Genomic DNA, 27,394 nt, shown 5'->3' with positions numbered 1-27,394 from the left:
AAAGAGGAGGAAAGAAGCAAAAAAAGAAAAGAAAAGATCAAATGACGAAATAGAAAGAGTTTTAATGGAATAAAGGATAATTTTAAAAAAAACTTTCATTAAACAAAGAAGCAGTGAGAAAAAATTAAAGAAAGGCATATAAAATTGCGGGCAAAATATAAAGACCAGCCCAAAAGAAGGGCACTCCGTGCAAAAAAATGATTGCCAACTTTGAGTTGGTTTGGGCCAAGTAAGCCCAAAATTATCATAACTTTCATTTCTTTTTCTTTTCACAGCTCTGGATCTGAGCATAACAAGCAAAACAACTCAGAACACAAAGTACTTACTATTTTACTATACTAATAATATATTGATTAATCGCCGGTGAGATTCCGGCACCGGTGAGTCACAGTCCAATCATCACCGGCGATGATGATGATGGATCCGGCGAACTCGACACTTGGCAAAATGTTATTGGACGAGATCACACCTGTAGTTATGGTCCTTCGTACACCTCTAGTTGAAGAATGTTCAAAGAAGAATAATGAACTCTCATTCATTCAATTGCTTTCTCCTTTCTGTAATTTCAACAATATCGATGGTCAGTCAGTCAACTTAACGCTATTTCAATTACTACAAATTTAATTTTTAATTTAGTACTCCTTCTGTTTCAATTTATGTGATACTCTTTACTTTTTAGTCTGACACGAAGTTTGACTTGACACGAAGTTTAAGAAATAAATCGGACACTTTTGAATTTTGTGGTCTAAAGCAAATCATAGAAATTTGTGTGGCTAGAAATTATTTCATTAAAGATAAATTTAAAGTTGAATTGTTACGGTCAGTCGGTCAACTCAACTCCATTTCAATTTACTACAGATTTTAATTTTTTTAATTTATTACTCCATCTGTCCCAATTTACGTGACACTCTTTACTTTTTAATTTGTCTAGAATACTCTGTCAGTCCCATTTTATACAAAAGTGTTTGACTTGACACGAAATTTAAGAATATTTGGTTGTTTGAATCTATTGAAAGTGAAAAAAGTGGGAAAAAAATGAAAAAGTGAAAAATAAGTTTTTGTTGTTTTTCAAGTTGTATTTGGAATTTTTATGGCCAAACATCTAAAGTGAAAAAAGTGAAAAAATATTCCGGAAAAAGGTGAGTAATTCTCATGGACAAACGGGCCCTTAATTTTTAATTTAGCACTCCGTCTGTCCCAATTTATGTGACACTCTTTACTTTTTAGTCTGTTTAGAAGAATGACACCTTTCTTTCTATATTTGGTACTCCCTCCGTTCCATTTTATATAAAGTTGTTTGACTTGACATGGAATTTAAGAAATAAATGACAGGATTTTGAAATTTGTGGTCTAAACAAACCATAGAAATTTGTGTGACTAGAAATCATTTTATTAAAGGTAAATTTAAAGTTGAACCGTTTCTGTCATTCTTTTTGTGTTTATGTGACAAAAAGAATTACTACAAATTTAATTTTTAATTTTTTACTCCCTCTGTCCCAATTTATGTGACACTCTTTGTTTTTCGTCAGTTCATCCCAGTTTATGTGACACTCTTTACTTTTTAGTCTGTCTAGAATACTCCGTCAGTCCCATTTTATACAAAGGTGTTTGACTTGACACGAAGTTTAAGAAATAAATCACACACTTTTGAATTTTGTGGTCTAAAACAAATCATAGAAATTTGTGTGGCTAGAAATCATTTCATTAAAGGTAAAAAGGTAAATTTAAAGTTGAATTGATGCTAAGTATGGAAAGATTTCATTCTTTTTGGGACGGACTAAAAAAGAAGATAGGGTGCCATATAAATTGGGACGGTGGGAGTAATAAGTGCCATATAAATTGGGACGGAGGGAGTAATAATTTGACTTTAAACTTTCCATTTTGCCCTTGATGAGATGATTTATAGATGGGTCATCTGCCACATCCAATTTACAATTTTAATGTTAATATAGTACTCTCTCCGTTTTAATTTGTTTGTCCGATTTTGACTTGACACGGAGTTTAAGAAAGTAAAGAAGACTTTTGAATATTGTGGTCTTAAACTTAAGGTATGCAGAACGTACAAAAATATTCTTTAATCTTGTAGCCTTAAACATGACATGTGGAAAGTTAGAATTAAAGAATTGTCAAAAAAAAGAAAGGAACACTTTTTTTGAAACAGACTAGAAAGGACATTAAGACAAATAAATTGAAACACAGGGAGTATACTAATTTATTTTTTTGGGGAATTATTTGTGAAATGTTTACTTTATTTGAAATGCAGTGCCAGTTAGAACTGCAAGTGATCAACCTTACAGGGTGAAGAAGTTCAAATTGAGGTTGTTTTACGCTGAAGATATTCGGCAGCCCAATATTGAGGTACTTTCTTAGCTAAACAAACTTGAAAGACAAGTACATGCTCCAATTTCTTATTAATTATTACTATATTCACTGATCAACCAAATGAATAACTGCTACTTTATGTTCGAAGTAACAATGATATTTAAACCGAAAACTAGATTGTTTGAACGAGGGATCTCAAGGAGAATTTTGAACTCCCTTAACCACTGGCCAACCTCTAGTCTTGTGTTCAGGGGATTCAAAATCTATATGTGTACATAAAACATGAAAAAATTACCTTATATATAAGGTGTAATTTTTTGCCGAGGGGGAGTGTGGTGTGTACGCAGCCTTACCCCTACCTTGTGAAGGCAGACAGGCGAAATCTTTATTTCTTGAAACTAGATTCATGTAGTGCTTCAACCAGCAGCTACTAAATAACAAAGTAATTGCAGAGAATTTTTTATGTAATACTTCCCTTTGATTTGGAAGTGATGCATACAACCTTCAGTCGTACCGCTTTTGAAATTTATGAGGTAGCCTGGAGCACAAAATCACAAGTGATTTTAGATGTAATTACCAATGGGAAATTGAAATAAGTGAAGTTTTGCATTGACCGGTGGAACTTGATGAGATCAGGCTTCATCCAAAATATAAACCACATTTCTTTGTGTTTTTTTTTTTTTTTTAAACTGGTACTGTTAATAATATAACATAGTGGGGCATTTCGAGAAATTTTTTCTATGTTTGTACATTAGGTAACATGAAAAAGGAATAGGATTGGGGTGCACTAATTGTCTGGGTCCTTGCATATTTTGAAGGTTAAATTAAGAATAGTACATAATGCATTTATTATTACTAAAATCAAAATTGTTAGAGATGAGGAAATAAAAGGGGTTGGGGGTGGGGGCTAAGGGTGATTGTTCGATGTGCATAGTAAAGGTAGCAAGCGGTTGAAGAAGTTGTAGTAGAGGAAAAAAAGGCGAGAAAGCAACTCTAAGCCCTAGGGCTTAGTCCAAGTGGCAAAGGTCGTAGAACTTATGACTTAGGTCACGGGTGTGATCCCTGTGCCACGCGAACTAAGCTTGATATTTTAATGGAGAAGTGTGTGTGGGGGTGGGGGGGGGGGGGTGGGGACTATCCTCGAGTTTCGAATGTTGCGGTTGGTCCTGAGGGTTCAACAGATTGGTCCCATATGGATTTCTTGATTACAAGAAAAAAAAAAAAAGAGTTAATCTAAAGACTGAAGAGAAGGATATGATGACCGGGGATCAAAATCTTTTGCTACCAAGATAACATAGTTAGCTACACCTCATTCCCCTCAAATTCTGCAAATACAGTTGTTCCAACCCATTGGAACAGAATATTGGACTTCAGAGACAAAACATGAGGACTTAGAGAGTAAAATTGTGACTTAGAGAACAAATTCCGGCTTGATTCATTTTGAGGACCTTATATTAACACAAGAAAGACTCTTGAAGCTTTGAAACCAAGTTTTGACTTGATAAATTGAAATTCGTGATAGCATAACCAATTCCGCTCACCAAGGACTTGACCCTAGATAGGAGAGCATGGAGTTATGGAAGGGGGCTGGAGAAGAAATGTGGTTACTATGCCTTTCCGGTGTGGTGTGTGGAGGAATATAATGAAGGGTAGGAAGCCTTTAATGGCAACATTGTTTTTAAGGTTGGGGATGAGAGTAGAGTTAGTTTTTGGGATCAAAAGTGGTGTGGAGATTGGTGCTAAAGGATAATTTATCGGTTTTGTATAGGGTCTCTTGCCAAAGAGAATTATCTGTACAACAAGTTAGGGGATCCCATGGGATGGGACTTTTTGGGATTTGAGGTTCAGGAGGAATTTCCAAGATTGAGAGGTCACCGAGCTTCAGAGATTATTAGCTTAACTTCACAAGCAATGTGAGCCAGTCAACAGACCCGATGTTTAGAGTTGGGAGTTGGGGAATACTAAAGTGTTCTCTCTCAAGTCCTTCTATGAGAAGCTTTTGGCTAGGAGGTTAGCTTTCTGTTTGATTCGAAACAGATACATAAGGTACCGAGGAAGGTGTGTTTCTTCTCGTGGCTAGCTACTAGAGGGGTGATTTTGACGGTGGAGAATCTTAGGAAACGAAAGGTTCTTTGCATAAGCTGGTGTTATCTTTGTAAAGAGGCAGGTGAGGACATAGATCATACTTTGCTACATTGTAAGCTAGCCACGAGGTTATGGTGGGATATCTTTAGATGGTTTGGCGTTTCCTGGGCTATGCCAAGATCTGCGAAGGAGTTGATGTTCAGCTGGAAGAGTGGAGCTAGGAGAAGAAGGCACAAGGCTTGGAATGTTACTCCTCTTGCTTTGATGTGGGTCGTTTGGAAAGAAAGAAATAGGAGAACATTTGAAGGGTGGAGATGAGCTTAGCTCAATTAAGGAGTAGCCTCCGATCCCTTATTTTCTTTTGTTGCACCCATGCAGTTCCCGTTTGTTTAGAGGATTGGATGTCTTTTGGAGAGAACCATATTTTGTAGGTTCTCCTATTTTGGTATACTTCTTGTATATGGCCAAGTCGGCCTTGTATTATCAATGTAACCTTTTAATTGATCAAAAAAAAGAAAAAGAAAAGGAGAGCATGGATGTCGAATTTTGCTGTCAGTATTTTCTTTCTTCAATATTTTTATCACAGCTTATTTACTCTTGCATTTTTCAATACTGTTAGCCTCTCTACCCCACAAAGGTAGGATAAGGTCTGCGTACACCCCACCTCCCCAGACCCCACTTGTTGGATCCCATTGGGTATATTATTATTGTTGTTGTAAAAGCATAACCAAGAGACCATTTTTTTTTTTTTTTTGAGTAAAAGGTAACTTTGTATTCACACAAAAAACTCATCATATGGTGATGAGGTATAATCTTACATCCCTTGGTAGGCTGAAACTACCCTGAAACAGCAAAAAAACTAGAGCTTACAGATGTCCTATAAAATCAACTAAGGATCCTACTTCCCCCACCATATCCTGTTTACACCAAAAATAAAGTAAACTAAGGCACTTCATCTTGATCTTTTGAGTGCTGCTGCCATTATCATGAAAACATCTTGCATTCCTTTCTTTCCATAGTGTCCACCAGATGCATGCTGGTATATTCTCCCACCAGTTCTCCTTAGATCTTCTTTTTCCAATTCCTTTCCAGCTGTTCAAAAGTTCAAAAGTGGTCTTTGGCACGACCCAACTCGCTCCAAGTAAACATAAGAACATGCTCCACATGCTCCACAGATTTACAGCTGTTTTGCAATGTAGGAACAGGTGACCATTGACCATTGATCTCTGTTTCTTGTCCACACATAAAACACTTTGAGCAAATCTGAGTACCTCTTCTTTGTAAAGCTTCATGAGTTAGGCATGCTCTTCTGATTACCAACCATGTAAAGCAGGCTACCTTATGAGGAACTTTGACCTTCCAAATTAGTTTCCAAGGCCATTCTACCAGTATTAACTGATTGCTATTCATGTTCCAATAACAAGATTTTACTGTGAAATCTCCCTTGTTATGCAGCTCCCAGACAGGTCTATCGGGGCCAATTGAGGTGCCCTGGAAGGTACCTAAAATCTGGAGCAAGTTTGTTACTCTGTCTATTTTCCAATCATTCAAGGCTCTTCTAAAAAACAAGTTCCACCCTTGATTGCTCCACAATTGAAAGACAGTAGCATTCTTTTGAAGGCTTATGATGTGTAGGTCTGGGAACAACTCTCTTAGACTAGTAGCTCCTATCCTTTTTTCATTCCAAAAATCTGTTTTTAGTCCATTCCTCACCTTTATGTGCATTTTACTATTTAGCAAGGGCCACAACCTTCTAATTGTCTTCCATACACTACACCCAAAGGTTCCATCAACTTCCAAAGTGGTCCACTGATTTAGAAGACCATATTTCTGTGCAATGAATCTTTTCCAGAGGGCCCTATCTTCAAAGCAGAACCTCCATAGCCACTTAAGTAGTAGACAGTTATTCTGTATACTTAAGTTCTTTATCCCCAAACCTCCTTGAGTTTTACTAACCAAGAGACCTATTATGACTCTATGTATGAATATCCTAACATGACTAGAGATATTTACTTTACTAATAAATTGATTGCTTCATCCAAAAGAAAGTACATGACTAGAATGCGACTCATGTAAGGTAGCTTAAAAAGTGAGTAAAACATAACATTACTAGAAATATCTACATCTCCTTTGGATCAAAATAGTCAATAGCCTTCTTTTAAACCAACGCTTGACGTTCATAGTAAAAATCGTAATATAATAGCTTATTTTCTTTAACTTCTATGCAACTTTTGAAGATAAGAAATCAACTTTCAACATTCAATCATTCATGGACTCGTTAGTACATTTTTTTTTTTTTTTGATAGTATACATATTTTTTTTCCTTATCATTACACATTCCTATTTGTGCTGTGCCCTCATAACTTTGTGTGCCAAGTGGTGTTGTCCTCGCTTATTAGACTTTGCCTTATGAGTTTAGAGGTTGATGTCCTAAAGACAACATATAAACCGTACAATCTTTTTGAGGGCTGTAGCTATTGACACAACCATGCATCTTGTAAAGGTCCAACTGTCTAATTCTCTCAATCTAAGTGAAAAAACTTTATGTAATTCTCTAATGTTGGGGATGGTTCACAAATTTAAAATAACTCAATCGTGAGGACGGGTTGTTAGAATTATATAAACCTTTTATCATTCAGAGTTTGAGTTGGTACTTGCAAATGTAGCTCTCCCAAGGGTGTAGTGTGAGCCTCTTCATGCTGTTGAGGTGGTTGTGGCACAGCAGAAGTGTATGTCATGACATCTTTTGAAGTTCTTAGTTTTCAATGGGAATAAGGAAAACCTTCTCAAAAAAATGGGAATAAGGAAAAAGTTTCAGGAAATAGTGTTCATTGTCTTGTACATGGTTGCCTAACATCAAGCTTTAATCTTTGTGAAAATAATGCATCTTTGCATTTAATCATCTGCCTTTGTGGAGGAATTAGTGATAAGCATGTCCTTTCAAAATCTTTTTCTGCTGAGGGCAGAATCGTTAAAGTATTCAGTGTATGTTCTATTTGTTGGTTTCTATGACCTGAGAACTGAATGATGGTGTCTTCCTTCTGTATTAAGCTTATTGCCTTAAAACTGACATGTTTTCTTGTCTAGGTTGCAAAGGAGCGGTTAAACCAAGTTATAACTGATGCTGGAGAGAAAGATCTTTCTAAATTATGTTCAGAACCTCTGCAAATTGAGACTGTGCTCAACTGTAAGTTTTATGCCAGCTACATTAAACTTGTTAAATTCTTTTTCATACTAAAAGAGAAGGATATTTAATCTCCAACTTTTATTATCAACTGATAAAACACAGGACTAGCAAGATTGCAATTCACTATGAACAGCTACATTTATAACTTGCTGTTTTGCTCCTGGCCTAGTTAGATTTTTGCTTTATTTATAGTCCCATAACCAGTTAATTACTTTCTGTGTTTGGAGTAAAAAATATTTTTCTGTCTGGAAGTGTGGGATTTTTTTGTTCAACTAATTCACTTATGATGTGGTATGAAGCTTCTCAAAACGAGTTCCTACCATCATGGTTCCAATATTTCAACAAAGAGCTAGTACGTACAGTCTCCTTTTCAGAACATGAAGCTTTTGACCATCCTGTGACATGTAAGCTACCTTTATTTTTCTGACACTTTTTGAGAGTCACTTTCCCACTGTATTTCCTGTTTTCCTTTTCAGAAATGAGGTTCCATCTTACTTTTCTGAATTTCTGCTTCTGGCTTACAATGCTCCTACCTCTGTTGTGATAACAATATAGGTCTTTTGGCTGTTTCTTCGCGGGATGAAGATCCTATCAACAAATTTGTTGACCTATTTAACATCAATCAGTTGCCTTCCCTATTCAATGATGGTGTGATGGATCCGAAAATTCTAAAGCATTTTGTATTGGTACACGATGGTGAGGAAGTTTCATTAGAAAGGTTTGATGCTCTTTCCTTCATTCTGAATTTGTGCATGGTGTAATTTAACACGGTTATTTATAGTTAAGGGGAGAACGTGAAAGCATCAAAAGGATATCCATTAACATATCAATTCTAATGAAAGACTTAAGAGAAAGTAGCAGAACTCTGTTGGAGATGTCCTCTTTCTCCTTCCCTTTGCCGTCAGTTCCTTTCCAGAAAATCATGTTTCCAAACCCTTCTAGGAGCTCCTTTTTCTGTATTAACATGGGACATGTAAGGGCTAATTTGTAAACTAGAAAATTTGGATCAGCACCTAGGCACTGTTGTTAGAGCACACAGGTATTGACTAACAGCTACAACATAATGCCTGCTGCCCAGAACCAGGCTCTGGGCTTGTGGAGCCTAGCGGTTGGTGAACTTTAGAAGCAAAATTTCCTGGTCTGCAGCACTAAGTACGGGCCAATCTTCTCTTTCTGCTTTTCAGCAGCTCAGTGTTGCTTAGATGGCACCTAGGCACTGTTCATCAGGTCATTTCTCTTACTTGTTTCTTGCTTCTTCGACTCTCTGATCTCATCTCTTGTCATTCGTTTCTTTTCCTAGATATTCTAAGTGGTATCTCCTTGCTTGAATAACCTTCAAACACAACAAGGAGCCTTGTCAATGCTCAATCAGAACATAGAATTCATCACTTACCTAGTCCCAAAGCTGCACAAAGTCACGTTGATGTGAACTACGTGCAGTATCATCAAGAATTTCACATTTAACTCAGTCTTGGGATGAATATGCCGAGCATAACTATAAAAAGGCGCACAAACTCAAGAGGAGTAGTATGTTTATATTTTCCAACTTCCGTAGGCCTATCAATATAGTCTTTTTCCCCAATGCATCTCAAACTATCAAATCTGTTTCTAGACTTGTGGTTTAGTCTTATTGTGGTGGTTTTGGGTTATGAAAAGATGAGCTCAATTTTGCATGATGTGGCTGTTAATGATGCTCTGTATTTTCTACAGAGCAACCAAAACCTTGGCAGAGATGAGGAGCACTTTTGGGGCTAATTGTTGCCATTTGCTGTGTATTAACTCCTCTAAGGATGGGTCAGAAGAACATGAAAACCTATGGGCTGCTTATGTAAGAGAATCTTCCGAAGCTTATATTTTTCACATCGTATCTATTGTCTTAGTTTATCAGATGAATTAAAGAAAATTTATTTTCTTGTGTCTCACAGAAAACTGATATTTCACATGGCCAGCAGCTACGTTGCTTCCTTAGCTCAGATGACTTGGATGAGGTATTTGTTCCTGAACCTTGTCTGGCCTGAACTTAGAGGTACTTCTTAGGATAGCCGGTCATCGACATCTTTCTCCTTGATATAAGTAATTTCTTACACGTTTGTTGAATTGAGCAGATGAAAAAATTCGTACAAGATCTATCTTCTAAACATATCATTCCTCATATGGAGCAAAAAATCCGTCTTCTTAATCAGCAGGTACCCCACCACACACACACACACACACAAAAAAAAAACCCTGATTTTTGGAACTTTATTTTATTTTCTGGAAGTTGATGATAACATGTATTTTGCTTCTGCGGGTTTTTTCTGACTTAGTGCTAAATTTCAGGTTTCTGCAACACGAAAAGGTTTTAGAAACCAAATAAAAAACTTGTGGTGGAGAAAGGGGAAAGACGATGCACCAGAAAACCCAGCTGGTCCAACGTAATTCTGCAAGCTCATCTTTTGTCTAGTTTGTTACATGGTTGTGTTTTCATTTATCTTTTCATGACTAATCAGACTTTGTGATTGCTTTTCAAGGTATACTTTCAGCTCTAATGAATCGCAAATAAGAGTTTTGGGTGATTATGCCTTCATGTTACATGATTATGAGCTTGCATTGTCTAACTATCGTCTACTTTCTACCGACTACAAGCTCGACAAAGCATGGAAACACTATGCTGGTGTTCAGGTAGTTCTTGACATTATGTATTGGTTTCCACTTTTACTAGCAGTGAACTTGTTCTAAGCTAATTTTCTGGATAGTACATCACTTAATAAAAGACCTGTCTTTTCTTAACTTGGGTTCCCAAGGTGCAGTTGCTGGTCCATGTTGTTAGATGAGCAAAATAATGAATGTCCAGGGAAACATAGGTTCTTCTTGTGTATTTTTGCCCAATTATGAATATTGTAAGTTCTCATGTCTATTTGGCCTAAGGAGTTATCCAATTAGCGAATGGCATTCTTAAATCATAAACAGATGTTTCTGAAAATATGGAACACCTTGTGTCTTTATTGCAATTCTTTACGAAATAGATTGGAAAATAGTAAGTGCTAGCGGGCTGTCTTCTTTTTGGGAGGAAATAAAGGAAATTGTTGCGATTGTCATATTTGGTGCGGTTAAATCGATTGGGCTAATAAAATTCGCTATTTTCGGTTTACCTATTGTTTCACATGTAATCATTCATGAATGTAGTTGCATATCCAATTTATTTTGGGATAAGACCTACTTATGGGTTAATGTGAAGGTGTATCAAACATTTTGAGAGAACTGGCGTGTTAAATACATTGGACTAGAGCTAGAGTATGTTGTTCGTGGGGAAGATCTTGGAATATCGTGGATTTCTATTTAGATGTATCTTAGTATTGATCCAAATACTGCATTTTCAGATATTCTTGCCAGGAAGGGAGATCCAATAGACATGATAAGTTGTTAAAAAATTAATTACTTGTTGACCCCTTTCTTTGGTTTTGATGCATATGGGGTGAATATGCATACATCTATAATCAACTGGAGTTATAGAAGGGACATGAATGATGGACTTCTGCTTAATGCATCTCCTGGTTTTATAATCTTTCCATTGTGTTCTCACCTGCACTATCAAATCCAAATTTTTTGATTACAAGCTTTTCTTGATGCATCTTGTCCTTAATTTTTTTTCTACTCATATTGCAGGAAATGATGGGACTGACCTACTTCATGTTGGATCAGTCGAGAAAGGATGGTGAATATTGCATGGAGAATGCATTTACTACATATTTAGTATGTACGCATCCCTCTTCTGTGTCGGTTATTTGAACTTTACTCTAGTCTGTCACTTTTATTGTAGTTGTCTTTTTAATTTCTTCCCCAGTGACTGAAAGAGAAAAAATGGAAGAGTATGTGCTTCACAATTTTTAATATATTTGGATAGATCAAGGAAAAGATGGTAGTACTCACTACCGATATTTGTTTAGAAACCTGTTTCTCTTAAGATCTGCATGTTAAGCTTTTTAAATGACCTAGCAACTGATGGCTCAAATAAGTTGTTTTTTTTTGCATACTTTTTAGTTTACTTAGGTGATGATATTCTGGATTGAAGTGTTTTCTGTTAATTATCTTTATTGTTGTTATTATTATTATTGTTGTTATTATTATTATTGCCCTTCAATTATTTGGTATAACTTATAAAGATGTAGTCTTAATACGATCTAAGGTTTTGGTAGATCGATAAAACATAGTCTTTTTGCAGAAAATTGGATCATCAGGTCAGAGAAATGCTACACGTTGTGGTCTTTGGTGGGTAGAAATGTTGAAGGCCAGAGATCAGTATAAGGAGGCTGCCAGTGTATACTTCCGTATCTCTGGTGAGGTAATGCCCAATTTTGATGTCTTGGTGGATGACAATCCTAATTTCCTGTTCTGAAGAGGTTTATTCTTTAGGAACCCCTCCATTCAGCAGTAATGCTCGAGCAAGCATCATATTGTTACTTGTTTTCCACTCCTCCCATGTTGCGCAAGTACGGGTTTCATCTCGTTCTTTCTGGGGACCTGTATAAAAAATGTGATCAGGTATTTGTTCTCGCCCAACCATGCATATAGGTTCGTAAAATGCTGTGATCTAGACTATAACTATTTGTTCCGTCTCCTATATCAGATAAAACATGCAATTCGAACATACAAAGGCGCTCTTTCTGTTTTCAAGGGAACTACGTGGAGGCACATTAGAGACCATGTTCATTTTCACATTGGGAAGTAAGTTATTAACCACCTCATTGTGTTTTCAGAATCATGCTTAGATCATACTAGTCTTGTCTACAGACAACCTGCTCAGGAAAGCAGTTGACACCATTGTTCCCACAGCTTCTTGCTTTTGTCCTTCCTCTAACTTTCTTATTGCATTGGTTAGGCCATATCCTTGTACTAATCTTGCAACAGATCCCGTCCCAAGAGTGCTAGTGGTTATAGACAAGCTAGTTAAATTACCATTAGGGAAATAGGGAGTAACATACTAAAGTTGTCATTTATTCAGGTGGTATGGTTTCTTGGGGATCTTTGATGTTGCTATTAAAAATATGTTGGAGGTTCTAGCTTGTGGTCATCAATCTAAGACAACACAGGAGCTATTCCTAAAGGATTTCCTTCAGATAATTCAGGTAAGCACTAGTTTTGGACCCTGATATTCTCCTGTTTCTTACCCGTGAGTTTCCCCCCTGGTTGGTTCCCGGAAGGATCATCAACTTCAAAATTATGGCCACTTAAATATCATGGAGTTCTGGATTTACGGGTCTACCGGTTGGTTACTTTCCTTGCTGAGATTCAATTACCCACTCCAATTTTTTGAATAATTAGGACTCTGGAAATAAACTTCAGGTGAAATTTATATTAACACCCAATGGAAGAGAGGTGCTAGTGACTTTCAGTATTCATAGACCAGAAGAGAAAAAGAATGCCCTGTTTGCAAGATGCGATGCTTCTAGATTTAAACTTAGTAGTTTAATTCAGCCCACTGTTGGCTTTAAAAGATGGTAATTGTCAAAATTTGCTGAAGATAATTTGGTGTGCTAATATGTATTAGCTTCAGCATTGCCAGAGACAATTTCCTTGACCTATGGTTTTGATTATTTATATAAATATTCCAACTAGAAAAAGAAAAAACTTGGCATGTGGAATAGTTCTCTTAATTTGGATCCATAGAACGATCTTGATTTTGACTTCACTTAATCTTGGTTTGTAACAGCCGTTTCTGTTATGGTTTTAATCTTTACGGATTAATGACAAGTGCGTTGAAGATGCACCAGTTGCTTTGCAAGAGTTCTTAACATACTGCTTTATTTTTGTCTCATCTAGTTATGTTACATACTTTTAATCATTATTGTTCTCGATCTGAAATCCATGTTGTCCTTGTTTACTCTCTTATTGTAATATTATGAAGCAAACAGGCAAAACATATGAGGTTCCAAAGCTTCAGTTACCAGTTATCAACATCCCTTCAGTCAAAGTGGTGTACGAGGATCATCGTACCTATGCATCCCAAGCAGCTGTAAGCTAATTAGAACTTTCTAAATCACTTACTTTTTTCTATTTGCTTATTGTTTTCTGCTTTTTCCATTCTTTTTTGGTTTTCTGGAATCTATTAAATGCCCAAGGCCTTCTGACTAGTTACCCTGTCCATCAACAACAACAACAACAACATACCCAGTGAAATCCCACAATGTGGGGTCTGGGGAGTGGTAAAGTGTACGCAGACCATAGCCCTATCTCGGAAGATAGGGAGGCTGTATTAATAATAAGAAATCATTTACCTGTCCATCATCAGGTTTAAATTATTTGTTTCTGTTACGCAGTGAATGATGCAAATTTTTTGTGCTAGTTAATAATGCTTGCCTAGCATTCCTATTCAATGATCTCTTTCATTAAATGTTGCCTTTTGTTTCCCCTTGATTATGTGTTTTCGCTTAGTTTTCAGCCATTGGTCCACCGTGTTTCATCCTCATTTTCTTGCATTCTTGTAACTGTGAGAAAATACACTCAAAACATTTTGCTGGTAAGACTGGGCTACCACAGCAGGGTCTCATTAATGTAATAGATAGTGTAACTTCTTAGTCTTGATATTCTCCACCTATTTCTCTCTTCTGCCCAGAGTTCATTAATTGTTTCTTCTGATGGTCACTGTTTTACTGTTCTGGTCTTTGTCACAAATCTTTTTTCTAAAAGCTCTGTTCATAAATGATTTCGTGTTTTAACTTTGATGGGTTGGCCAACGTGTGATTTATCTTTTCCTATTAACTTGCCTATAACACCCTAATTTTGTTGATGGTCAGCTAATGCTCTTCCACTTTTTTTAATTTGAAAAACATAAAAAATCTATTTTTCCATAGAATTATCCAAGATATGAAGTGATCAAGCATCTAGTTGTTGAAGTGAGTTGTTCGTAAAACAACAATTATCATAAACCTAATGTTGCAAATTGATAATAGCATCTAAAACACTTTACCAAAAAAAGATAATAGCATCTAAAACATAGAAGCCAACAATGTTAAGCATCCTGGGAATATATTCTAATTTGGTTTAGGACATTCCTGTTGCTTAATCTCATGGAATACCTTTGTGTTTCAAGTGGTGTTGCTTCCCATGTGTCCTCGTTGGACGTGTCACTTTGTGTTCCATTGCTTGTGCTTTGATGTGTTCTTCGTGAAGACTGGGGAATCACTGCTCTCGGGGGTAGCGACCCCTTTCTTTGGTCAATATTTTGGGTTTCCTCTCTTTGCCTTTTGTTGTTGGTTATTTCTTTGTGGGTGTGCTTTTTCCGCTGTATAATTTCTCAGTTAATTACTATAAATCTGCTAGCCTTCAAACTTACCCAATTAACAACTCCAGATGTGAGGTCCTCATGAATGTTGCAAAAACAAACTGCTTCTGGATCAACCAAATTGTTCCACCTCATAATGCTCAACACCATAAGTTCAAACCTTGATTCAATTACACACTTCACTGGTCTTTTTTTTCCGTTTTCTTTCTTCTTCCTTATTTTTATCTTTTCCACTCCACCCAAGCTGTTGTATGTTACTGTCTGTCATATAAGGTTAACTGAAGTCAATGGACATATTCTGTCCTTTTGAAATATAGTGTAGTGTTTAAACATTTAATGTCCCACCCTCTTTTTCATCCTTTCTATCCACAAGGCTTTCTGCTAGTGCTGTGGCATATTAGAGTAATTGGATTCATTGGACTTAATTATGTCTTTGATTATATTATGAATTCTTTTATCTATTTAAAATTTCTGACACGATCTTTGTTTTTATTTATTTTTTATTTTTTTGGAACTTCAGATTAATGTTAAAGAAAGTCTTTGGCGATCATTAGAGGAAGACATGATTCCAACATTGTCAAGTAAGAGTAATTGGCTGGAACTGCAATCTAAACTTTTGCCAAAGAAGTTGAAAGAATCAAATATTTGTGTAGCTGGAGGTAAGTGACTGATCCTATGTCACTGTTGATAAATTTGAACTCCTGCCTTTTGCTGATGAGCTTTTGTTAAAACATGATTGTGTTTGTTATGTCATTAAAAGAATTGCTGCAATGCATCTAAAATACATGATTTTGTCAAACTGTGGAATTTATATACAGGATCAATATTGACAGGAATATCCAGATCCCTTCTAATACCCTAATTCCTCAACTGACTTATGATCTGTCTGCTTTTTTTCATTTATGGAATTTTCTTTAAGGATGAAAAAAACATGTACATAAGCATAACAAGGAGGTGGAGGATTAGCAATAGGTAGTTTCTGTAAAATACAAGGTTTTTTTTTTTTTTTTGGTTGTTGTTTGTGGTTTTTTTCACAATGCTTCTCTTTTATTTATAATCTTCCATCAGTACTGTGATTTTTTTTCTTGTTCTGCATTACCTTGTTAATTTCCTAAAATATGTGAGTTATTCTTGCTTCATTTTTGCAGAGGCAATTGGGATAGCAATTGAATTCAAAAATCCACTTCTAATACCTGTTTCAATATCTGGTGTTAGCCTAATTTGTGAACATTCTCCAGTAGTATCTGAACCTGGTAAGTACAAGAGGCAGTTTAATGCCATCTTCTTTCTGCCTGTCGAAAAAAAAAATGCTGTCTCTCTATGTCTCCCTCTCTGGCCCAAAATTCTCACCCTTCGCTTTTTGGAGACAATTTATTGAACTTTGACCGCACTTTTAACAGCTTTATATTCTAAGAAGAAATAATTTTGATTTAGCTCTCAGATATCCAAATATATTGTGCAAATATTTGTAAAAGTGGTCAAATTGTCCCTCAAAAAGCATATATTTAAGAGTTTTGGGATGGAAGGAGTACTTATTTTCATTCCTTTTCACTCGACGATGAAATTGATAAGCTTTTTCAGTTTGCTTCTTCACAAATATTTTCTCCCTTAATACAACTATCTTAATATCAGAATCATAATAAGTTCTATTGTGAATGATGTAGATGCAAATAATTCAATTGGTGATCAAAATGGTGAGACATCAAACAAATCAGCTACTAGTGGGTAAGTATATAAAGACTTCCAGCATTGGACTTTCCAGCTCGCTTATGTATTTCCAGATGATAATTTTATCCCCTTTATACATGCTTATCATGCTGCACATGTTGTTTGATTCTTCAGGAATTTTACTTCTGATACAGCTCTATTTACATTATTGGAGGCTGATGTTGCCTTGGGAGAAGGTGAAACAGTACTGGTGAGTTTTGCCAAGTAAATGAACATGTCTATCTGGCTGCTTGTTGATTTCGTTTAGGCTTTTCTTGTCCTCCCTGTTCGATTTGGGAGGGGTGCTGAATCTGTTGTAGGGAAAGATGGCATGACCTTTTGTCTCTGGTGTATTACAACATTTAGCGAATATGTAATAAGGATCCACCGTCAACAAAGATTATTTATGAAAGACCGGAGCTTGAAAATTTGAGGTTTCAGCAAAATTCAAGCAATTGAGATGGAAAGAATCATCCTCTAGTGCTGCATCATCACTTCAAACCCTATCTTTTACTGTTGAAGCTCTCCATTAACTTTTACATGAGTAATTGGTCGAATTGTCCAAACCTCAGAGGTCTGAGAATTATGATTTCAGATGCAAAAAGCACAAAATATTTCTCTCTCTGATTTTCAATCAATTAGGCTTCACTGTTGTGATTTCTACTCCCAAAACTTACCTCATACCAACTTTTTGCTTGAATCATATGCTAGACCTGCCCTTGCTGTCTATTGTTTGCTGGTCAAACAGACGAGGCATTAGAATAAAAATGGAATATTTACATTTCATTCTAACATTAAACTAGCAGTTCTGTTTACCTATTTCTGTGGTAATTAAACAGTAATTTGTTGTATGTCGATTGCCTCTTTCTTAACTGTCTCTGTCTCTGTGTCCGGTAGTTCTATAATGCTGTAAGAACTGGGGACTTAGGTTTTTATTATGTACATATTGGTATAATCAGAATACAAGTTATGATGAAAAAACTAGCCACTTATTTCAAAACCTTAAGGCAATAAGTGAGAGTAATTCAAGATCTTTACACACACCTTCCAGCATGGGTATCTTGAATTTGGGGTTCACACATCAACTTATGTGCGTCTGGACTGATTCACCTGGTAACTATTGCTTCCCACTAACACATGTATCGGGTGACTTTGGCCACCAAGATATGTGTGAAAAAGAAAATATCACCTAGTGTTTGTTGTCTTTGCTGAGATTTGAACCCAGGTCTCAAGAGCCGTTATTACCACCTCATTGGCAGCTAGGCCGTACAGTGTTGTCGTCTCAGCATCTTATGTGCATTTCTTGCTTTCAGTATCAGTGTGAGTCTGATGTGCCGCGGATGTAGTTTACTTCTGTCGTGTTAATTATCATATTACTATTTCAACTTTCAGGTACAACTAACGGTTACTCCAAGAACAGAAGGTACTCTCAAGATAGTTGGTATAAGATGGAAGCTGTCAGGTTCATTGGCAGGATTTTGTACTTTTGATCCCGACTTAGTCAGAAAGAAAGTTGTGAAAGGAAACAGGAAATCTAAACGATCTACAATCGATAACCTGAAGTTCTTAGTCATAAAGGTGATTTCTTCCTTCCATGTCTACGTGTTTATTACCTGTATGTAGACAGTTTAAGATGTTTTTGAATTTTTTACTTGGAAGGCCAAATTTACATTTTTATGATTTGACCATATGCAGAGTCTACCGAAGCTCGAGGGCTTCATTCATCACCTCCCGGAAACAGTTTATGTTGGGGATTTGCGGTGTATTGCTCTGGAGTTGAAAAATCCATCTAAAATTCCGGTTAAAGTATGGTTCTTCTTTTATAGTAGGTGAAGTGTTCCTCGTGTCTGAACATCAGAATGACAAACATGCCTAGTTTCATTTTCCCCTAAAGTAATCATATCCACCTAATAAAGCCTGTAGAATGTACTTCAATAGAGATTGGCTTATCTTAGCTGATATTACTGTTGCATTGGCTGAAAATGGGTGTGTTCAAAAGGCAGTAGAACTGCCCTACTTCGTGGCAAAACAAATCACGAGTCAGGACTCCTCAGGAGGGGAGGCTAATATTAAGTTTGATAGGGGACATTGCCTTACAGTCAAGTCTTTTGGAGGATATTCCATATGAACCAGTAATTTTTAAATACAGGTCACCGAAACTATAACCCAGGCTGGGAATGAGGTTTGGAAATGTAAGGCCGAAGTTCTCTTGTTTCAAGAGATTGTCAATGTTTACATCTAAAGAAGTAGGAAACTGAAGAGGAACTCTAGGGAAAAACATTTCATTCGATGCCATCACCTTTATTTTTGAGTATAACCATCTTGTACTTATCTGGTAACTACTGAACCGACTAATCCACAACATAAATTTATTAAAGAATATATATTTTCTGATCCAAGTCTTGGAGTGACCAGCTAATCCACCAATCTGCATAGCTTCAACTACTGTTGTGACCGCCTAATATATTTCTAGGTTAATGCCCTGTTTTTTGCTTATAAGAATCTGTGCTACTACGAGCAAATAGGTCACACTGTCTGATTCGCCAAATTTACTCATTATCATCTACATTGATGTAGTTTAGATACATATAAATTGAGATTACATGGAAACATAAATTGAGAGACACCTGAGTATTTTAAATGGATACATGCAAAATGATGCCCGAAGATGAACTAGCACATATGGTTGTTGAAAATAATATTAATTTGGAGTATCGTTTGTTGGAAAAATTCTAGTTCTACTGATGAAAGCTGTAATGTCCTGGCAGAAATTAAAGATGAAGGTCAATCCTCCAAGGTTTCTCCAAATTGGACACAAAGAAGATCTGGAAGTTCAATTTCCTGCTTGCTTGGAAAGAAAAAGTTCAAGACAAAGTTCTTTTAGGTCAAAGACTGATAAAGTATCGGATGACATCTTTCTGTTTCCTGAGGTCAGTGGGGGCTAAAGATGTTATTTAGCCATCTACGTTTTAAGCCGGATCAGACCCCTTTATCTTTTCTGTGTTTTATTTTGTTTTATAGGACACAGCAATTGCAGATGGAGCTCCAGTCTCATGGCCTCTCTGGTTTAGGGCTGCAGCTCCCGGAAAAATATCTTTATATTTATCAGTATACTATGAGATGGGAGACATATCGAGTGTGATGACATATCGTACCTTACGCTTGCACTTCGATATAGAGGTTGGCTCCTGCTATTTGCTAGATATTGATTGTGTAGATTTGTTAGTATTGTTTCCAGTTGAGAAATGTCTCACGAATCTGAGCAAGTGCTATTGTCTTACAGTTTCTTTCATCCTCTCAGCTAGTGTGTATTGATCAAAAGTGACCGAGTTATTTTTCCAAAATTTTGCTCGCACAAGTACCTGCAATATTTTCCTTGCTGTGAAGTATCTTATATATCATTTTTATAGGTACTACCATCTTTGGACGTGTCTTTCCAAATCAGCCCTCGTCCATCTAGACTGCGGGAGTTCCTTATCCGAATGGATGTTGTCAATAGGTCTAGCTCAAAAGGCTTTCAGGTTCACCAATTGTCATCTGTTGGAAATGAATGGGAGATATCATTGCTCGAACCAACTAAGGTCCTCCCTTCAGATTTTCTACTTGCTGGTCAAGCAATTTCATGGTTTCTCAAGCTCAAGGTTAGAAATGGAGCGTTTCCTTGTTCTGCTTACTAATTTGATGCAGTCCAACTTCAGCTTTCCAGATATATTCCTTATCTGATATTTACTATTCAAGGATATTTTTTTAAAAATTAACCTATCAAATAGTTGTTTTTGCTTTATATAATGGAATTCCTGTTTGTAATCAGAATTGTAGGTCGGTAACTGATAAAGACAGTGCTTCTTCTCTTTGCCCTCCGGAGAAGGCAGACATCAACTTGCTAAGCGGCAGTGAAATGCTGTTTGATCTATACAGCTCTCCCTTGTCTGAATTTCACCATTATGAAAGAGTGCACCAGAGAATGTCGGATAAGGTTCATTAATTACTTTGCTGTGTTCATCATTAATTAGGGGAAGTATTTAAGTGTTATGTTGTCATTCAATACATTAAGAATAAATCATTGTCATTATCTTTCCTGGCCCTCACTGTGGAATTTTTCCTGGTTTTACAGTAGGGAAGTCCTGTAATTCCTCAAAGGCTTATTAGTTATGAGGTTGTTGTGCTTGTAGTGATAGTTGAACTATAAACAACTGCGAGAGTACTAATGGGCAGTTGTAATTATCAATATTTTTGATAGCTCAGTGGTTCAGAGAGGTTTCACGAATATGTCGTACTATTATAATTCCGAGTTCACTTGGCTTGTATATTTATGATTTCGAATTCAGATGTGTAGTCCCTTACTATGCCTTACTGCTGTGCTCAAAAGTTTCTTTTTATTTGAATTGGTCAGGAGCACGACGACACAGTTGACTTTATATTGGTATCCAGATCGCAAAGTGAGGAGAATAAATGTGAAAATGTTTTTTCACATCACATGTGTCACAACAGGCAAGGGTTCTGTTATGAGAATGATAAACATATATGTATATGTAAGCGTGTTTCACATTTCACGGATCTGATCTTGTTTGTTTTATTTTACAGTGTCAGGACCAGTAGCCCAATATGGTGGATTATGGATGGCCCTCGCACTGTAAAACATGATTTTAAGGAACCTTTCTGTGCGATTACACTAAGGATGATTGTCCACAATTCCTCCGATGATATTGTGTCCGTACGCTGTATTCCGTCTGATTCCGCGGTCAGCATCAGCTCATCAGGAAATGCATCTGCATCTTCTGGAAACGAAGTAGGCTGGCACGATTTGTCACTGACGAATGACATTAAAATCACATCTGATACCTCGGGGGCTCGAGTTGTGAAGCCAATGTCGTCTGATACAGTTCCGCCTTTCATTTGGTCAGCTTCAAGTTCTACTCATTTTACACTTGACCCGTTATCTTCTAGGGAAACTCCTATGGAAATTTGTGTATTCTCAACTGGCACATTTGATCTCTCAAACTACTCATTGCACTGGAGTATTTCATCCCCGAGCGATAAACGGAAAAATGGAGACGAATCGAGAGCTTCATCGGGAACATGCCAGGGCCATCCATTCTACATAACATTACTGAAACAAGATTAAGAGAACTGCATATAATGTTTGCTGTATTTGAGAAGAGTGCAGTAATTTTGTAACTTGTAAATTGTGATGTTCTTGTATGTACACAGAAGTAGAAACTTCAGAATCTGTTCAGAATCTGGAAAAAATAAAACAAAATTTTGACTGATAGCAATAGGGTACAAGTCTAATTTGTTTCAAGTTGTAATCCACCCATTTTGTGGTTTAAGAACATGGAGGGTGGAAATTTTATTTGTAACTGAGGTTCATATGGATTGATAACTATCCTTTTATTTGTGAGACGTTTGGAAAAGGAATATTTGAATTTAATCATTTGTACTGAAAATATACCAAAACAAACAGATGTTACCGATGCCCAGTTGAATATTATTAATCTTTTTTCTTTTTGTGGTCTGGGCAAAGAGTTCTTTCTGTTTGACACGTAATAAAGGATATGTTTGTCATATTTGGGGATGAGTTCATAGCGTCAATTTTCTTGTCACATGTGCCGCGAAGAATTGATCTGAAACAAAGCACTTCGTTTGTATTTTTCCACAATACGATTTACAGATTTCATTAGTAAATGCAACTTGTAAATTTCATTCTGAAAATGTGATTTGAACTAATGACATATTGCCTCAGTTATTTTGGGAGGCACGTAAAGCACATTCTTGACAAGGTTCTATATATTTTGGAATTCTCGCAAAAGTATACATTTCTTAAATTTTACAGCAAAAATTTCATATTTTGGAAACAAATTCTTTATTAAGTACCGAGGGTATATCAAATGCAAAGAAAGCATGTGTCATGTCAACATAATTTAATTTGTGGGCAAATTGCCATTAGGACAAAGGTAAATTGGAGTTTTAGACGGCCAACCACAAAAATTCAGAGATGTGGCAAGCAAATACATGAATATATTAAGAAGCCAAATGGTTCATCTAGCTATGATATGGAACACTTTCAATATATAAATTTAATTATCTTATTGTAAGCCTATTCTGTTTATTGATGACAGCATTTCTCTCATTTAAAAAAAATATTACGATTATACAATTTTTCTGTAAAGAAATTCACTACTAAATACGTGGTATGACATGTTAAAGCAAGTAACGGCATACGCAATGATTTATTATAAGCTGTGTTAATATTTGAAGAAGTAAACAACTTAATAAATAACTAATAATAAGTTGTGTCATTTGTTATATTTATACTCGATATTTTTATTTTACTTATTACCTATATGTACGTATCTGGTAAAAAAAATTTGACGATTATAACTCATATATAAATAACTAATAATCGATATTTTTTTTTTTACACGGATTGCCCTTCAAAAGCACTGGTCTTTAATTTTTTCCCTTTGCCTAACACCCCAAGTGCTCGAGTCGAATCCTACCAAGAAAAAAAAAGGAATTTCGTGGCGTTAGGTTTAGAAAAGTTCGAATCCCGGCTCGCAAAAAAAAAGAAGGAATTTCGCAAGGCAGAGGTTTAGATTCCTTAGAATTTTGCATGCAAAATTCTGCCTTGTGAATCCAAACTCTACCTTGTGATTTTTTTTTTGATTGAGCTGAAGTTCGAACCGAAAACCAAGAAATTTTTAGAGAAGCGCAAAAGTTAAAGATTTCAAATTTGAGGGGCAAAAATTGAAGACCATCCCAAAATAAGGGCATTCGTGCGAATTGCCCTTTTCGTTTTAATCATTCTTAGTCAAATCTTAAGTTAGATACTCCACCGGTCTCAAATTATCTGTCGTATTGTTTAAAATAATTGTCTCACGTTATTTGTCATTTTAAAAGTTCAAGGCACAAATAATTATTTTTTCTCCATTTTATCCATCGTAGAATTTTGTCATTAATGAAGATTGATACATAAATAGAGTAAACATTTAATGGAAATAGATTATAACTTAGATATAAATAAGGATAAAGTAGTCAAATATCCTTTTAATTAATCTTAAGGCACGTGTAAAACAAAAAAAGCGACAGATAATTTGAGATGGAGAGATAATCTTAATAAGCAAATTTATATTTAGATTTAGATATTTTAATTTTCAAATAAATAAACTGGGCCTCAACCTTATTGTCAACAAATTTAGCTCAAGTTGAAAAAGATTTACAGACACATGTCAATTAAATAAACGTACTCGTTTAAAATAGGCATGCACTATAATATAAACAGAATCGTAGAATTATGGCCATAGCCATCTTTAGTTTGTTCTAGAAAACAAATCCCTTTTCCAGGAAATTACTTACCTTAGTTGCTTACTTTTAATTCTTAATCATTAAGTTGAAAAATAATAATATATTTGACAAACGCGTTTCCCCCCTCGTTTAAACAGTTCCTTAAACGATAAGAACATTATTTATGACTCAAACAATTTATTTCTTGTATATTAGTTTATTTGTATCAGTTTATGTGACATTATTCTTTATTATCTTGTTTATAAATATATTTATCTATTTGAAATTTTTCATTTTATTTTTTTTATTTATCTTTAATGATATCTTTTATGATCACACAAATGTTATGACACATTTTATATTATAATTTTCAAAAGTCTATTATATAACCACTTGTATTTTATGACATATTTAAGACTATAAGTCTTAAAAGTTTTTAACCCTAAATTTCGTATCGACTCCATATCACATAAATTGAAATAAAAAAAAAAAATTATACACCCAACCCCTCACCCTAGCACCCCAACACACCACTCAATCCTAAACCCATTTTTTGACATTTTCCTCACTTCTTTCCCTATCAATCCCATCCCCACGACCTTTCCGCACCCAACATTACACGTCTACATCCATCCTCACCTGCCTTTTACATTTGTTCTTTTTTGGTCAGACTTCTACATTTATTTACATATGCATCTATGTGTTTTGAATAATATTTCATTTTATGAGACGGTGTTTGACTGGAGATAAAATTTGTATAATTATAAATAATCTCATTAAATAAAAAAGAAAGTTTAAAATTAAATTATTTTTAAATGAGAAAGTATGGGACATACTAGAAGAAAAAGTAAGACATATATATCAGGACAAAAGAAAAGTATTACTCCATTATGAATGTTCACTCCTCGTATAACTAGGTTTAGCAAAGGAAATTTTTTAAACAACAAAGGATGTGGTGCGAGAGGATGAGATGGCCTTTCCCCGCCTCAATCGTATTCTTGGTGCTCGAACCCTGTGTATGAAAAAATCCCTAGCAGGGAGCGCTTTCCGCCAAATAATATATTCAGCTCCAATGTGGATACTGGACACTGAAAAATTATATGGTAACCTTGAGAGTTTTTTTCCTAAAAGTGTTAGTACCTTTTCTTAGAAAATAAGGTTTTATTCCTCTATAAATAAATAATACCCCCCCTTTACCACATTAATACATCTTCTTGAGAATAAGAATCTCTACTATTCCCTCACTATATTACAATAACATATTAGTAGTATAATATTTTCTAAAAGTTCATTTGACTTTTCTCCTCCTAATTATATTTTTGCCAAGTCTTGTTTGAAGTTAGTTGATTGAATCAGACGACCTATTTGACTAGCCTCTCTTCTTCCAGCAGCCTTCCATTATATTCCACGACGTCTTCAATATTTCTCAAACCCGCGTATTCTTTTCCTTCCCCTTTACAAAACCTCCTTATTGTTCCAATTTTACCAAATACTATAAACCATAATTTAATTTTTTCTCTCCATAACATATCTTTCTTATTTCCTCTTATTGTTTTAGTTTTACCAAATATCATAATATCGAAACATGAATGATCTTTTTTCAGGATCGTTTTCTCGTTTCAGAGAAAACGATCAATCATCATCACCACCACCACCACAAGACATCGAGATGGGCGACACCACAGGTGGAGTCAATCTTGATAAGTTCTTTGAGGACGTAGAAGTCATTAAAGACGAGCTAAAAAACCTGGAAAAACTCTTCTCTCAACTCCAAGCTTCCAACGAAAAAAGCAAGACTCTTCACAATGCAAAAGCTGTTAAGGATTTACGATCCAAAATGGACGAAGACGTTTCAATGGCTTTAAAAAAAGCAAAGTTTATTAAAGTCAGACTCGAAGCGTTGGATAGGTCCAACGCTTCGAATCAGAGTCTCCCCGGGTGTGGCCCGGGGAGTTCGTCCGATAGGACGAGAACTTCGGTTGTTAATGGATTGAGGAAGAAATTACAAGAGTCTATGAATCAGTTTAATGAGTTGAGGCAAAAAATGGCAAGTGAATATAGAGAAACGGTTGAAAGAAGGTATTATACTGTTACTGGAGAAAAACCTGATGAAGAAGTTCTTGATACACTCATATCTACAGGTAAATGTTTGAGTTATTTTTGTTTCTCCAATTTTTTCATAAAATATTTTAAAATTGTTAATTATTACCTCTTCTGTCTCAATTTATATAGAGATGTTTGACTGGATACGAAAATTAAGAATGAAAGGAAAACTTTTCAAATTTATGATCCAAAATAAGGCACAAGTTTTGTGTTCCTATAAATTATCTCATTAGTATAATGAAAATTTTAATGTTAAATTAATATAGAAAAACATTATTCTTTTTTAGATTGACTAAAAAGGAAATATTGTCACATAAACTGACACGAAGGTAGTATGATTTTGTATTTTTATGTAGTTTTTAAGTATGTAGACTTCAATTTAACAAATTCAGAAGACTCATGCCAAAAATTAGACAATTTGACCCTCTAAAAGCAGATGTAGGGAGTACAAATTACATGGGTCAATTACAAATAGGTCAAAACGAGTACCGCCCCAGTTGTGGTGGGTGGTAAGTATACCTACCTTAGTGGCGACGCCAGAAAATCTGTAAGGATGTTCAAGATATAATTTTTGATTTATATACTTGATATAATTCTTTATATGCAAAATATAGTTTTTCGACGATATTTATTGTACGTGGCTCCATCATTAACCAAAGGTCTGAGGTGCGAACCTCGGGAATAGAGTTGTTTTTAGTGAGAAGCATTTTACCCCTAAATAGGACTTTTCGATGCAAATGCGGATTAACCAGACTCCAAAAGCGAATATTTGATATTGGGTGGAAACCAAATAAAGTTACAAATAGATCAAAATGAGTAAAATTCATCCAAATGGAATGTCAAACTATACTATTTTCACCCACTTTACACCCAATAATTTGATGGATCATTTAGCATTTTAACTCATCGAGTCAAGTCAACAAACGAGTCATAATATTACTAAAAAAATTTAACTTGTTTTTGTCTCCACAGGTCAAAGTGAGACATTCTTGCAAAAGGCAATACAAGAACAAGGAAGAGGACAAGTGATGGACACAGTAATGGAAATTCAAGAAAGGCATGAAGCTGTTAAGGAATTAGAGAGAAATTTAAAAGAACTTCACCAAGTATTTTTGGACATGGCTGTTTTAGTGGAATCTCAAGGAGAACAACTTGATGATATTGAGAGCCATGTGAATAGGGCTAATTCATTTGTTAGAGGGGGTGCTCAACAATTACAAGTGGCAAGAAAACACCAAAAGAATACAAGAAAATGGACTTGTTTTGCTATTATTCTTTTGCTTATCATCATATTGGTGGTGGTTCTTTCTATTCAGCCATGGAAGTAATGAGATGGTCAAAGGTCTTTGATTTAGTTGGTTGGACCCTTTTTTTTTTTTTTTAATATTCTAAGTTTTATATTTTATTAATTTAGCCATGATTATTATTTTGTGTCTTTTGGATTT

At 35.5% G+C, this 27,394-nt stretch overlaps 2 protein-coding genes across 3 annotated transcripts; both read left to right on the top strand.

Moving 5' to 3' along the window:
• Positions 1 to 320: 320 nt before the first annotated feature.
• LOC132032802 (uncharacterized) lies at positions 321 to 21,794 on the top strand. Of its 2 annotated transcripts, XM_059422536.1 has the most exons (28): positions 321 to 580; positions 2,264 to 2,358; positions 7,495 to 7,594; positions 7,894 to 7,998; positions 8,150 to 8,312; positions 9,305 to 9,422; positions 9,520 to 9,582; positions 9,700 to 9,780; positions 9,914 to 10,008; positions 10,105 to 10,255; positions 11,240 to 11,326; positions 11,796 to 11,915; positions 11,987 to 12,115; positions 12,201 to 12,298; positions 12,576 to 12,699; positions 13,479 to 13,586; positions 15,376 to 15,514; positions 16,004 to 16,108; positions 16,520 to 16,580; positions 16,698 to 16,773; positions 17,955 to 18,140; positions 18,258 to 18,368; positions 19,331 to 19,492; positions 19,584 to 19,742; positions 19,973 to 20,203; positions 20,374 to 20,538; positions 20,956 to 21,053; positions 21,147 to 21,794. In XM_059422536.1, the coding sequence occupies exons 1-28, from the start codon at positions 409 to 411 to the stop codon at positions 21,685 to 21,687; spliced, it is 3,843 nt and encodes a 1,280-aa protein (XP_059278519.1). In that variant the 5' UTR covers positions 321 to 408; the 3' UTR covers positions 21,688 to 21,794. The 2 variants fall into 2 exon arrangements, with proteins under 2 accessions (XP_059278519.1, XP_059278520.1); XM_059422537.1 differs by lacking the exons at positions 321 to 580; positions 2,264 to 2,358; positions 7,495 to 7,594; positions 7,894 to 7,998; positions 8,150 to 8,312 and adding an exon at positions 8,429 to 8,821.
• A 3,474-nt stretch (positions 21,795 to 25,268) lies between these two features.
• Positions 25,269 to 27,323, top strand: LOC132032800 (syntaxin-121-like). The gene is made up of 2 exons (XM_059422535.1): positions 25,269 to 25,987; positions 26,922 to 27,323. Exons 1-2 carry the CDS (start codon positions 25,432 to 25,434, stop codon positions 27,275 to 27,277), a joined length of 912 nt encoding a protein of 303 aa, XP_059278518.1. The 5' UTR covers positions 25,269 to 25,431; the 3' UTR covers positions 27,278 to 27,323.
• Positions 27,324 to 27,394: the final 71 nt, after the last annotated feature.

The sequence above is a fragment of the Lycium ferocissimum genome, chromosome 10, assembly GCF_029784015.1.
Source record: "Lycium ferocissimum isolate CSIRO_LF1 chromosome 10, AGI_CSIRO_Lferr_CH_V1, whole genome shotgun sequence".
Lineage (NCBI taxonomy): Eukaryota > Viridiplantae > Streptophyta > Magnoliopsida > Solanales > Solanaceae > Lycium > Lycium ferocissimum.
The sequence above is the reverse complement of the archived record's forward strand: the minus strand, read 5'-3'. Positions and strand labels throughout refer to the sequence as shown.

Coding starts and splice junctions, on each gene's coding strand:
- LOC132032802 (XM_059422536.1), top strand. CDS start 409: ATGATGATGATGGATCCGGCGAACTCGACACTTGGCAAAATGTTATTG. Junction 16,109..16,519: donor TCCAGTAGTATCTGAACCTG/GTAAGTACAAGA, acceptor TGAATGATGTAG/ATGCAAATAATTCAATTGGT. Junction 19,493..19,583: donor ACATCTTTCTGTTTCCTGAG/GTCAGTGGGGGC, acceptor TTTGTTTTATAG/GACACAGCAATTGCAGATGG.
- LOC132032800 (XM_059422535.1), top strand. CDS start 25,432: ATGAATGATCTTTTTTCAGGATCGTTTTCTCGTTTCAGAGAAAACGAT. Junction 25,988..26,921: donor TGATACACTCATATCTACAG/GTAAATGTTTGA, acceptor TTGTCTCCACAG/GTCAAAGTGAGACATTCTTG.